This window comes from Triticum dicoccoides, chromosome 6A (assembly GCF_002162155.2).
Source record: "Triticum dicoccoides isolate Atlit2015 ecotype Zavitan chromosome 6A, WEW_v2.0, whole genome shotgun sequence".
Lineage (NCBI taxonomy): Eukaryota > Viridiplantae > Streptophyta > Magnoliopsida > Poales > Poaceae > Triticum > Triticum dicoccoides.
Window position 1 is genome coordinate 544,544,986 of NC_041390.1, and position 13,586 is coordinate 544,558,571.

The 13,586-nt window shown below is 45.1% G+C and overlaps 2 protein-coding genes across 2 annotated transcripts; one reads left to right on the forward strand and one right to left on the reverse strand.

Moving 5' to 3' along the window:
• Positions 1–7,321: 7,321 nt before the first annotated feature.
• LOC119317806 (annexin D7-like) lies at positions 7,322–9,535 on the forward strand. Its single transcript, XM_037592303.1, has 4 exons — positions 7,322–7,715; positions 7,788–8,006; positions 8,488–8,700; positions 9,029–9,535. The coding sequence occupies exons 1-4, from the start codon at positions 7,494–7,496 to the stop codon at positions 9,320–9,322; spliced, it is 948 nt and encodes a 315-aa protein (XP_037448200.1). The 5' UTR covers positions 7,322–7,493; the 3' UTR covers positions 9,323–9,535.
• Positions 9,536–10,725: 1,190 nt separating this feature from the next.
• On the reverse strand, positions 10,726–13,492 carry LOC119317807. Its single transcript, XM_037592304.1, has 7 exons — positions 13,348–13,492; positions 13,186–13,230; positions 12,969–13,086; positions 12,310–12,369; positions 11,554–11,671; positions 11,254–11,470; positions 10,726–11,074 (listed from the first exon to the last, which is right to left on the reverse strand). Exons 1-7 carry the CDS (start codon positions 13,390–13,392, stop codon positions 10,904–10,906), a joined length of 774 nt encoding a protein of 257 aa, XP_037448201.1. The 5' UTR covers positions 13,393–13,492; the 3' UTR covers positions 10,726–10,903.
• Between the last annotated feature and the right edge of the window lie 94 nt (positions 13,493–13,586).

Below are 13,586 nucleotides of genomic sequence, written 5' to 3' on the forward strand. Positions count from 1 at the left end.
ATTTTCCAAGCACACATTGAAATATACATATTTAACATTTTGCTAAATGCGCATTGAAATTTTTTAAAACATGCGGTGAACAATTTCTTAACACACATTGAACATTTTTTTGTAAACTCCATTAACAATTTGGAAAAGCATGTGAAATATTTTTTAAGTGTTACACACATTTTTAAATGTGGCAAACTTTATTTTGAATGGTACAGAATTTTAAAATTACGCGAACAAAATTTTGCATTGTATCAACAATTTCCAATATGTCACAATCTTTTTTTTGAAATTTTTGAATGAAATGATTTTTTACAAATTATGCAATCAATTTCGTTATATTGCATTAACATTTTTAATGTATTGTTAGCTTTATTAAAATTTGGTGAATTGATTTTCCTAAATATATTAAAATGTTTCAAGTTATAAAAAATAAAAAAGATTGGCAACAAGCGAACGAGAAAAATATGAATAAAGACAACATTTTCATGGGTCAGGCCAGGAGACCTTGCTGTCGACGACGTCCGCAGGCGTAGGCCTGAAGGCAAGGGCAAATTCGCCGGCCCAATCTCCCGAGCTCACTTGAGCGATTTTTTCCCCTCAAAAAAAAAACTTGAGCGACTTTTTTCCCTTTTATGAAAAACTGGTTGTTGGATGTTTTTTCTACCGATTTTTTTCTTTCTTTTCTTTTTCTGATAAATCTCCGACCGTGTTTTAATTTTTTTCGTGTGTATTAAAAGAAATACCAACCTTACATTGAAAAATTAGTTTATATTAAGAAAAATCACAATATGTTTCAAATTATGCAATCAATTGCCAGTGAACACAGCCGGGCATGGTGGGATGGGTAGGGCTCAAACACCCGAGTTTCCACTTGGCTTTGAACTGGCCCCCTACTCACACATGGACTCTGAATTACCACCGGCCCTGGCCCTGCTAGGCTCAGAGGAAGGAGGTACAGGCAAAACCAAGGGACAGATGGCACCTGGCATGGAAAGCATGAAGGAGGATGGTCAAAGACAGGGATTCGGCATGGAGAAAGAGTAGGAGAAGCAGCAAGTGGTCGCCGCGCACAGACAGGAGAGCCAGTTTCAGCAAGGTATCAATTTTGACCCGAAGACTGCAGCAGCAAAACTGGCCATAAGATCAGGGAAGAACGGACATGGAAAGAAGAAGCATGGGGAAAATCCCAAGAGTAACACCTCGGTGCTTGGGAAGAGAGGTGAACGCATGATTGAGGGGGGAACCCCGACAGAGATGGACTACACCACTGGGGAGTCTGATTACCATAAGAAAAAACGAGGTGCAGATGGGCAGTTGAACAGGGAAGAGGCAGGGCAAGGGGAAGTATTGGCAGCGACCGGGCCAGGGGCTCCCGGTGAACTGGCGGACGCGACTGCACGCGTCCGTCAGGAGCCATGAAGCTCCTCAGCTGGAACTGCCGGGGTTTGGGATAGCCTCGGACAGTTCAGGAGCTAGTGTGCTTGGTAAGCACGCATCGTCCTTCTATCGTCCTCCTCTCAGAAACTAGGCAGAATAAAGAGAGGGTACGTAGTCTCGGATGGAGAGTAGGTTTTAAAAATTGCATGCTTCATGATGGAAAAGGGAAAGGGGGTGGAATTGCTCTGTACTGGGATGACTCGGTTGAAATGAAGAAATTATCAGTTGGCCCACGTTATATTGATGTGTTAATACGGAATAATCCGAATGAGATGTGGTGGAGGGGAACTTTTGTGTATGGGGAGCCGAGGGTACAAGACAGGAGGCACATGTGGAATCTCCTGAAAAGAATTAAACACCACTCAAGTACCCCATGGCTAGTAATCGGGGATTTTAATGAGACGCTCTGGCAAAGTGAACATTTTTCAGTCTCTAAGAGATCAGAGAAGCAGATGGTAGACTTTAGAGAAGTGTTGAGCTGGTGTAACTTGCTCGATCTGGGATACCGGGGTCCGGGATGGACTTTTGATAGCAAGCAGGAGGGAAGGAAAAATGTAAAGGCAAGGCTTGACCGTGGTGTGGCTACTCCATGTTGGAGCAATAGGTTTCAGAATGCGCAGGTAGAGCATATCTGATCCACCAGGTTGGACCACCTGCCATTGCTCCTTCAGTTTTTATAGAAGTTAGAATACAAGAAGAAGAGAGAATTCAGGTATGAAGCACTCTGGGAGAGAGAGGAGTCCCTACAACCTACGATAGAAGAGAGCTAGAATAGCTCGAGGCCGGCGACAAGTTTACAGGATATACAGGAGAAGCTACGTATAATGCAGCAAAGATTGGGGAAGTGGAGTTCAGAGAAAATCGGGTCCATTACCCAACAAACCAGCAAACTCAGGAATCAGCTGCGCACATTGATGCACAGACCGACATGTGCAGCAAATGACACAGAGATAAGAAAGGTTACTAAGGAACTTGATGAACTATTACTAAGGGAAGAGATACTATGGAGACAACGGTCAAGGGCTACATATTTACGGGAAGGAGACAGGAACACGAAATGGTTTCACCATTAGGCGATGTGGAGAAGGAAACATAATAGCATCACAAAATTGATGAATGAGAAAGGGGAATGGATAGAGCAAAAAACGGATCTTCATAAAATGGCGACAAATTTTTTCAAGGTGCTCTACGCCAAAGACAAGAATTTAAAACCGTAGGAAGTCTTGGGTCTGTTCAGTGAGATTGTGAGTCAGGGGATGAATGAGGAACTGGAGAAGGAATACACGAAGAAAGAGATCAGTGACGCCTTGTTCAAAATAGGCCCCCTAAAAGCCCCTGGACCAGACGGTTTTCATGCTAGGTTTTACCAAAGGAACTGGGGGTGCTAAAAATGAGGTGGTGCTTGCGGTAAAGAGATTCTTTGTAGAAGGCACAATGCCGGAGGGACCGAACGACACAGTCATAGTGTTAATTCCCAAAGGCAACGATCCCAAAAATCTAAAGGATTTTTGGCCGATCAGTCTGTGCAACGTAATTTATAAGGTGATCTCAAAGTGTCTGGTCAACCGTTTGAGACCACTATTGGATGAGCTTATCTCGGGGACTCAAAGCGCCTTCATCCCAGGGAGAATGATTACGGATAATGCTTTGATAGCCTTCGAGTGCTTCCATAAGATCAGCCAGATAATGCTTTGATAGCCTTCGAGTGCTTCCATAAGATCAGCCACAATAAGGTCCCACAAAACACACATTGTGCCTACAAGCTCGACCTCGCCAAAGCTTATGATCGAGTAGATTGGAACTTCCTAGAGGGGGTGTTGGTTAAGTACGGGATCAGTAAGAAGTGGATAACCTGGATCATGGCATGCGTCCGATCGGTCAGATACACAGTGAAGTTTAACGGAGAGCTATTGGAGCGTTTTAAACCGACAAGAGGCTTAAGGCAGGGGGACCCATTGAGCCCATATCTATTCCTGTTTGTAGTGGAAGTCTTGACACGCATAATGCGAAAAGAAACAGAAGAAGGATCCATCACGCCAATCAAGGTCGCACGGGGGAGCCCAGGCATCTCAAACCCGCTCTTCGCGGATGATAGTATGTTGTTCTTTCATGCATCCGTAGAGCAAGCAAAGGTGATCTAGAGTGCTCTGGACAGATTTCAAAGTGGTACAGGGCAACTCCTAAGCATAAGCAAATGCTCAGTACCGTTCTCTGAGAGGTGCCCAAGTAACATTCAGACTGAGGTCAAGAACATTTTGTTGGTGGAAACCTCTACGTTCGAAAGCAAATACCTGGGGCTACCAACGCCGGAGGGGAGAATGAAGGATGAGAACTTTCAACCCATCATGGAAAGGTTCATGAAGAGGTGCAGCAATCGAAATGGCAGACATATGTCCTTTGCTGCGAAAGAAGTATACGTCAAATCAATAGTGCAAGCATTACCGACCTTCACCATGGGCGTGTTTAAAATGTCAGTTGGTTTCTGTGAGAAATATGAAAGATTAATAAGAGAATTCTGGTGGGGAGAAGAGGAGGGCCAGTGCAAAGTTCATTGGATGTCGTGGGACAAAATGACGAAACCAAAGAGAGGAGGAGGCATTGGGTTTAGGGATATGCACTTGTTTAACCAAGCACTGCTAGCCAGGCAAGGATGGAGACTGATCCAAAACCCTGATAGTTTGTGTGCTAGGGTTCTGAAATCGAAATATTATCTGAACGGAGAGCTGATGGATACGGTGTTTGCTGCTGATGCATCACAGTCTTGGAGAGGCATCGAATTTGGCCTTGAGCTGCTTAAGAAAGGGCTGATATGGCAGGTAGGAGATGGGAGGAGTATCCAAGTACAGAGGGACCAATGGATTCCGAGAAGAGAGGGCCTCAGAGCGGCCAACTTTACATGCAGATCTCGAATCCGGTGGGTGAACCAACTCATAGATCCGATATCAAAACAGTGGGACCAGGAGCTTATCCAGCGTATATTTAACCATTTTGATGCCTCTGAAATCCTCAAGATCAGAATACCAGAAGGGGAGGTGGCTGATTGCATTGCATGGCACTATGAGAAGTCATGTGTGTTTACGGTCAGGAGTGCTTACAAGCTAGCAACAAAGCTCAAGGGAATCGGACCTCAAAGTTCAAGCTCAACAGCTGAGATACATGATCGCATCAGTTGGGACCTCATGGAAAGCAGGTATACCGGAGAAGATTAAAATATTCGCCTGGAGGGTAGCGACTAATACATTAGCAACCAAGATGAACAAATGCAAACGTACTCTTGACATTGATAATACCTGTAACATTTGTGGTAACGCAGAGGAGAACGAATATCACGCAGTGGTGGAATGCACCAAGAGCAGAGCACTTCGGCAGGAAATGAGAGCCAAATGGGCTCTGCCAAGAGAGGAGTTTTTCCACTACACTGGGATAGACTGGCTCCAAAGCCTGTTAAATTCATGTGATGGAGTGACACGGAACAGAGTTCTTCTCCTGCTGTGCCGGGCATGGTACCTGCGCGACAACATAGTCCACGGAAGTGGCAAAGAGCATATATCAAGATCGGCCACTTTTCTAGTTCAGTATGAGCAGGAGATTAATGCATCCCAAGATAAACTAAAACCTGGGAGCGCATTTGGATGCCAAACTTTGTTTGGGGACCAAGGGATTCAGTTGCCAATGCCTGTGTCAACAAGCTGGTTGCCACCGTCGGAGGGTGTTACTAAATTAAACACCGATGCGGCATTTGAGGCCGCCTCCGGAGCAAGTGCATGTGGAGCCATTGCTAGAAATGCCCAGGGTTTGATCCACTTCTCAATGGGATGCAAGCTAGATAATTGCTCGTCGGTGGAAGAGGCAGAGGGGGTTTCGCTACTACATGGCCTTCAGGAACTAGCTAAGATCTACAGGGGTCCGATCCAGGTAGAGGTGGACTGCTCGTCACTGGTCCCTGCGCTATCCCCAGGGTCCATGAATAGATCAAGCCTTTTCCCAATCATTGCTGAAATCTGATCAGTCCTGGCTGGATTCAGAGGCGTAGAAATTGGATGGATTAGTAGGACTGCAAACAAAGCAGGACACTGTCTTGCAGCACGCGTGAGGACCCATGACGATTTTATTTTCTTTGGCTATGCTCCGAGTGAGCTGCAGGATATTTTGTCAAATGAATGTAGTCCGGCTGTGTAACCCATTTGGGTTTTTCTCAAAAAAAATCACAGTATGTTAAAAAGGGTCACATACATTATAAAAATTCAGCACATATAGAAAAAGAAGTTCACCGTACACTTATTTTTTTTTCAGTGAATATTAATAATATAAAAAATACCACTAAAAATATCAAATAATAGAAAGAAAAATAATGAAAGGAAAACCAGAAAGAAAAATTGAAAGCAAAAAACCAGAAGCAAATAAAAAAGAAACATCAGGTAGTAGGCACCCAACTCACTCGCCTGCGGGTGTTACCTCCACTAGTTGACACCTACGATGCGTCAATTACGATTCGCCGTTGATCTGTGCACGACCTGGATCGTGGCCATTGTTCGTTATGGAGTAGGCGTTTCGGAGGGGAGGGGAGGGGAGTGGGGAGCCCAGTCCCATTTTCTGTAACTAGGCCTAAATTTTTGCCAGTATTGAGGTAGACAACAAGTTTTGATGCATTGGGCCTTCCTTTGACAGGCCTATTCGAGCCATGCACGAAATTTAGACCAGTCAACTGTTGAGTGTGGATAGTGGTAGCCACGAGAAGGAAGAGGGATGTCGTCGGCGCATCATCAACTTGATCAAACATCGTGCAAGTTTGTTCAATTGTACTCCCTCCGTTCTCAAATATAAGTCTTTTTAGAGATTCAAATGTGGACTACATACAAAGCAAAATGGGTGAATGCGCACTCTAAAATATATCAATATGCATCCGTATATAGTTTTTACTGAATTCTCTAAAAAAACTTATATTTAAAAATGGAGGGAGTAGTTATAAATTTGAATGTCGTGCATCAAATATGGATGCAGATAAGCTAGCTAGGTTTTCCAATTCTCTTGCTCAAGGGAGACATGTTTGATCGCTCCATCCCCATGATCCTCTTTATATACCATGACATGTGAACTATGATCAATAGTAAAACTTAGCGTTTCCCCTAGAAAAAAGGAATGTCGTCGGCGTCCGGTACCCCACTCTTCTTCTGTCTATCTGTCTATTAAAGAAAGACAGGAAAACATGCCGTCCGGGATAGCTTTAGCTGATTATATAGCTGTAAAGAAAAGCCACTCTGTCTAATCTGAAAACAAAGGAAAGCCACTGATATCGCGCCATAGTGGCGAGCACATCCCCGCATTTCTTCCGCATTTCTTCCGTTCGCATTTTGTTCGGAATTACTTGTCGTAAAAATAGATGTATTTAGATGTATTTTAGTTCTAGATACATCCATATTCAAGACAAGTAATTCCGAACGGAGGGAGTAGTTAACTAGTACTCTCTTCATTCAAAAAAACTTGTCCCAAACTTATTTTTTAAATGAATGTATCTAATATCAAATTAGTGCTAGATACATCTATTTAAAAAATAAGCTTTTCCGAACGGAGGAAGTATCACAAACTAATCCTGGTTGATTAACCAAGTCCAGGTGTCCGTGCCGGCCGGCCAGACACCGCTCCTATAATCCAGCAGCACGACGTCGCTTTTTTCCTCCTTTTTTCTTCCAAAGCACGACGTGGCTAGTGGCTACCCTCGTGGCACGGACACGCACCGAATCAGACAAGAAGATTGACAGGGGCAGGTGATCGCCCGGCCCGCGGGGCCCCAGCCCAACCCCTCCACTGCACTGCTGTATTGGGATCGGAGACTGTCGGCCCGCCGGTCCATGTGGCGCTGCCCGGACGGGCGCGGCATCGCGGTCACCTTCTCTGGCCCTGCCGCTCGCCTTCCCCGAGCCTCCTCCTCTCCTCCACGCGTGCGTGCATAAAAAGCCCTCCGCACCGCGACTCACGGCGCCTGCTCCCCGCGCGCACCAGCACATCCAGCTCCCCGAATCGCGCCGGGACGCACACGGGCAGACACACGAACCGGACCGGACGAAATGGCGACGCTCTCCGTCCCCGCCGCCGTCCCGGCCGTCGCCGAGGACTGCGAGCAGCTGCGCAAGGCGTTCGCGGGGTGGGGCACCAATGAGCGCCTCATCGTCTCCATCCTGGCGCACCGCGACGCCGCGCAGCGCCGCGCCATCCGCCGCGCCTACGCCGAGGCCTACGGCGAGGAGCTGCTCCGCGCCATCGGCGACGAGATCCACGGCAAGTTCGAGGTAAACATCTTATACTCCTACTGGGTCTCTTTCTCGCCTGATCCGGCTGACGACGGTCGTGTTCTCCTGCAGAGGGCGGTGATCCAGTGGACGCTGGACCCGGCGGAGCGGGACGCGGAGCTGGCCAACGAGGAGGCCAAGAAGTGGCAGCCGGGGGGCCGCGCGCTCGTCGAGATCGCCTGCGCGCGCACCCCCGCGCAGCTCTTCGCCGCCAAGCAGGCCTACCACGACCGCTTCAAGCGCTCGCTCGAGGAGGACGTCGCCGCGCACGTCACCGGCGACTTCCGCAAGGTCAGTCGGTCACACGCACCTCTCCTCTCTTCGATCCATCGTCCGCGCTCCAGAAAACGCGGATCTCGATCCGTCCAAATGCGTATCTCTGCCCAAATCTACAAAATCTCACAGACATCATGACAGAACGGCGAAATGCCAATGATATCCTTCCCAGCTCCCGGTCCGTTAATATGTGAATCTTCGATCATTATCATGCGACGTAACTTGATCATGTTATATGCTTTGTTATATATTCACGAAATGTTTTTCTTTCCTGTTACATCCCACACTTTTGGTGTCATGATTAGACAGCACTTAGGGACACTTTACACTCTCTTATTCTTCAGTTAAGCTATCATGATGTACTATCTCCTGTTTTCCCGACGTGATACTTATCCAGATCTAATAAGACGATTCCAATTCTGAGATACTCCTCCTTAATTGCTGCTAATGAACACCAACAGTCCCTAATTAAGGTAATGATATTTCTTCATCTCAGCTTTTGGTGCCTCTTGTAAGCGCATACCGCTACGATGGCCCGGAGGTGAACACATCGTTGGCACACTCTGAAGCCAAATTACTCAACGGAAAGATCAACGAGAAGGCCTACAGCGATGATGAGGTCGTCAGGATTCTCACCACAAGGAGCAAGGCTCAGCTACTTGCAACATTCAACAGCTACAATGATCAGTTCAGTCACCCCATCACCAAGGTAAAATTACAACTATTCACCTCCTTGCTTACTCGCAGTTTCCTTTTTTTTTCCATTCGAAGACAAACACACATCTTACTACTAGAACACTTATCTATGTTGCGCGTTTGAGTTGAACTATGTCATATAGTACTAATGATGAAATTGGGTAGGCACTGGTAAAAGAAATCTGATTCAACTGATCTATTGCGTTCATTAAGACACTTATACTGCTCAAAATTATCGAAAACCAAATGATTATACGTCGATAGAAGAGTAGTTCTTTACACTTGTTTCAGGAGACATTGTTTTGTTGTTCATACTGATGTATTTTGCTGATCACTAACAGGACCTCAAGGAAGACCCAAAGAACGAGTTCCTGTCAACCCTCAGGGCGATCATAAGGTGTTTCACCTGTCCTGACAGATACTTTGAGAAGGTCGTCCGGTTGGCCCTTGGAGGCGTCGGCACAGACGAGGACACCCTTACGAGGGTCATAACCACTCGCGCTGAGGTGGACCTGAAGGTGATAAAGGAGGCGTACCAGAAGAGGAACAGCGTCCCGCTGGAGAAGGCTGTTTCCAAGGAAACAAGCAGAGACTATGAAGATATGATGCTTGCACTTCTGGGGGCAGAGTACTGAGGCATGTGCCTGATCTACCATATGCTTGATGATGGGGGAATAAGAGTGCATAAAACTGTCGAGTGTGTTGTTTTTCATGGATGATTATAAGTTAGCCTGCATGGCAGTACTCGTCCGATGAATTATATCATTTCGTCATTTGAGCTGCAGAAATATCATTAGTGTTTTTTGAAGTTTACTCCAGATTCAGAATAACCATTTGCATTGGTGTTATTTTTCGTAGGATGCTCACGTCTATACAGAATAATCATTTGTTTCTACTGGTATAATTTATGATTACAATTGCTAGCTGAAGTAGCTAGATGGGAGTGGAATGACCTTGGCCAATTTAAATGGTACCCCAAACTATAAAATCAGATATCATACCCCTGAACCCCTAAAACCCAACTGGCTGATTATACCCCCTCCTTTCCTAAATATAAGTCTTTCTAGAGATTCCAATTGTGACTACATACGGAGCAAAATGAGTGAATGTACACTCTAAAATATGTCTATAAATGCCTATGTAGTTTTTATTGAAATCTCTAAAAAGACTTATATTTAGGAACGGAGGAAGTAGATAGTAGGGGTGCACACAGATGGAGAAATATTGCTAATCTCTCCTATCCTCCGCATAATGCTCATCTCACCCTATTTTGCATTTTCTTCTTCTAAAAGCCAAGTCTTGCACATGCAGTGCTGAATACCCATTCCGAGAACACGGTTTCCTGATCACCATTTTCGTTTCCAGGGATCTAAACCTACGTTCTTTTATCCAACTATTATTAATGAGCTACCTGAAGACATCACAAAGGATAGTAATCCCTTCACATCAGGGAACAGTGAGCAGCTATGTAGTATGTACCTTATGAAATACTGCCTCCATTCACAATTTTTTTTTTGAATCAGATGTATATAGACACGTTTTACTGTGTTTGTTTACCCATTTCAGTCCGTATTTAGTCCATATTGAAATATAAAAGAATATCTATATTAGTGAACGGAGGGAGTATATCTTTACACCGGTGAACTGCTCGTGTCAGGAGTAACTATGATTTTTTGTCAACATAATTAGGCCTAGTATTTTGCAAATGCATGGCCTGATGGAGAGGCCCAGTCTCAGTCTAGACAACACTCGCCCTGCTGTTGCAAGAAAAGGCTTAGCAACAGAGTATGTACGGTACAGTAGTCTTTTTTTCTGATCAGATGAAAACAGAACGAGATTCTCAAAAAGAAAGAGAAAAGATGAAAACAGAACGAGATCTCTGACCCAGTGATTACAAGTCAGGGGCTACAGTAGTCCTAACCCTCGGATGATTTCTAGCGATTGGATCTACAATGGGCTAGCCAGATTGGGCGCTAAAGTGCATTCTATAATTCACGACACAGTAGCAGCCTCAAGTTAGCGCAATGAGAAAACAAGAGAACAAAAATGTGTACTGACACTCTTTGCCACATGTAGTGTGTGGCGCAATGGAGCTCAGACTCACATGAGCTCTTTATAGAATATCAAAAGTGTGTTTGCAACAATGTCGAAGGGAATGGAAATATTCGAACATCAAGTATCACTGCTCCATGTATGGAAGTGACAATATCGGACCTTCACAATGCCGCATGCCGACGATGATGCCGCTGACTTCTCCTCCGAGCTCGCAGGTCTCTTTTCCTGAGGATAGTAGCTGTGCGCTCAGGCGGTTTATCATTCTCCATGTCGCTGTCTGGAGAACCCAGTATACAGGCCAGTGGGTCCTCCATGAGGTTCCCAAATGATCCCTACAAACATGAAGAGAAGAATGATGTTGCTTTGATTTGCTTCGGTAGTATGGATGCAAAAAAGGCATAAACTTTTGCAAGCAAAAGGATGCATAGATTTCCCTCCATAAAACAAGGATGCCTCTTTATGTTCTGAGTTCTTAAAACCCGCAAGATCAGTTGTAAGTCGCATTTTTTACCGTTGTCTGGACAGACATTGTTTTGTCCTTATCCACTGAGTTGTTTGCTTCAATCTCCTTCATCCTTTCCAGATAGGTGCTGTCAACATACGAGTAACGTTGGCGCCACCGGAAAAGTAATTTATCCTGGTATTGGTCAGTGTAGAGATTCTCGGCAAAGAAATGCTTTTTTACAGCTTCAACTGATAATTTTTCATCACTATGCTTAGTAAGTATTCTGCAAGTGAAACGAGCAGTTAGCTAGTACACTTGACACAGATTTTTTTTAGCTAATAGCTATTATGATTTAGCAAACCACACATATTAGCGAGCTCCATTTTCAAGCGCTCAAAGGGCTCCTCTTCACGGCCCAATATGTATAGGCTAGTTGCATGCAATGATTCATAATACATCATCTTCCCTGCAGTCAAACCAACACCTGGAATATTGCTCCATCAGATTAGCATCTCACTAAAAAAAAGTTTAATGCAAGCACAAGACCAAATACGACTCAATTCATCGAATAATTTTGAAGGTCGTGCCCAAGGTTTATTTCCCTAGACCTGTTTTCTGCCAGGCCAGGAGAAATATGCTAGCAGCTAGCAGGTTCAGTTTAATCTAAATTTTGAAAGACCATCTACTGCTGCAAGTATCTAACAGACTACATGCTTCCTCAATTACGCCAAGTTGTTTTTACAGTAAACATAGTGTACTTAAATGAACAAAACTGAGCATGGCTATTGTTCCACAGTAGCCAACATGTGCCCTTCCAATTGAATTTTGGAATATAAATAATGAAAGCAACCTTGCAGAAGTTCAATAACTAGTACATATCGTTAACGTGCCCTAAAAATTGTTTCTAATTCCCAGGCGAGCGCTAACTGGATATCAATTCAATTTTAACAATTCAAAGGAATGAAAAACAATTATGTAACACTAGTTCTCAGCTAAATTGGCTGGAAAGTTGTATTGGCCTTGGAACAGGACATCTTTAATAACTTGGAAATATAAAGCTTGCATATGCATTTGCATGCCACTATTAATATACAAGGGCCAGTACCAGGTTCATAGTCTTACCAGCAGAAAAACCAAGCCTGAATAGTCGAGGCATAGGTTGACCCCCAACAATTTTATGTACTGCAAAAGAAGAAAATATATAAGCATGTGTGGTACCAACAGTAAACCTCTCCAAGGAAGCTCGACAGTTATGCAACTTTATTTTATACAAGAACCCATCATAGATAAATATTCCAGAAACTAAACAACAATGGTATATATGTGAAGGAGACAAGGTGTGGCGGGCAAACGTAAAAAGGAATATCAACATCCTTCATGAGTTGTTTAATGGGAACACATGATAATAGCATAAGAAAAACAGTGTGTACTGGTTATGAGAAAGGGGGAAATGATGATCTTCCCATTTGAACAGACACCATTCCTCGGAGGATACGCGGTCCTTTGGAAGGTTGGAAGAGGTCAAGAGGCTATTATTTCTTCGAAGAGAGAACTGCCATAGACATCAAGAAGGGACTGCCCTGGACTGGCTCTTGCATAGACATCAAGAAGGGACTCGGAACAGACAGTGCTCTAATTTGGTTCTAATAGCCGCAATTCACATCCTTTTAAAACACACGCAAATTTAAGCACCATTCTGTTAAGTGGATTCATAGCACAATTCTAAAGTATGAAGCAGCAATTTGATAGCAAATGGCATCACAGATCCACGAGAGAGTCACCTTGGCCAGAAGCGAACGCTCCAACGAGACTGACCACCGCAGAGGTCGCGGTGTAGCTCAGGTTCGAGAACAGCATGCAGGCCCGGAGCAGCGCGTCCTCCGTCTGGGTCACGTTGCCCTGAAGCAGCAGCAGCAGCACACCCAGACCCACAAGATCAATAGGCCATCACCTCGAAGAAAAAAACAACAGTTGGGGCGGGGGGCGCCCCTTGCGAACCTTGGCCCGGATGGAGACCTCCAGCTCCCGCATCGCCTCTCCCTTCTGCAATCAGAGAGAGAGAAGAAACGCCCGTCATTCCTACGGCGACCGGCGCCGAGAAGGAGGAAAGGAGACCTTGAAAGGAGCAGGAAGGGAATTTATGGGGAAGATCCGGCGAACCTTGCCCATCACTTGCCCCCACATGCCCTTCAACGTCGTCGCCATCTCCGCGCCGCGCGGCGCCTTTTTGCTCTAGGGGTCCGGGAAGGAAGACGGGAAGAGGAACCGAGGAAGAAGAAGCATATTGGGATTTAATTAGGACTAAAAAAACTAATCTACACGGGCCGAGGTTATTGGATCGCAGTTGTTGTTGGAGGATTTCGAGCCTTCGAGAGGGGTTCTTCGGCCGGCCCGTAACT

What these genes read in the sequence shown, in the direction of transcription:
- LOC119317806 (XM_037592303.1), top strand. Translation starts at nt 7,494, where the DNA reads ATGGCGACGCTCTCCGTCCCCGCCGCCGTCCCGGCCGTCGCCGAGGAC. An exon ending in AGATCCACGGCAAGTTCGAG is followed by an intron (nt 7,716 to 7,787) that starts GTAAACATCTTA and finishes GTTCTCCTGCAG; the next exon opens with AGGGCGGTGATCCAGTGGAC. An exon ending in TCACCGGCGACTTCCGCAAG is followed by an intron (nt 8,007 to 8,487) that starts GTCAGTCGGTCA and finishes TCTTCATCTCAG; the next exon opens with CTTTTGGTGCCTCTTGTAAG.
- LOC119317807 (XM_037592304.1), bottom strand. Translation starts at nt 13,392, where the DNA reads ATGGCGACGACGTTGAAGGGCATGTGGGGGCAAGTGATGGGCAAG. An exon ending in GGGGGCAAGTGATGGGCAAG is followed by an intron (nt 13,231 to 13,347) that starts GTTCGCCGGATC and finishes CTCTGATTGCAG; the next exon opens with AAGGGAGAGGCGATGCGGGA. An exon ending in AGCGTTCGCTTCTGGCCAAG is followed by an intron (nt 12,370 to 12,968) that starts GTGACTCTCTCG and finishes CTTCTTTTGCAG; the next exon opens with TACATAAAATTGTTGGGGGT.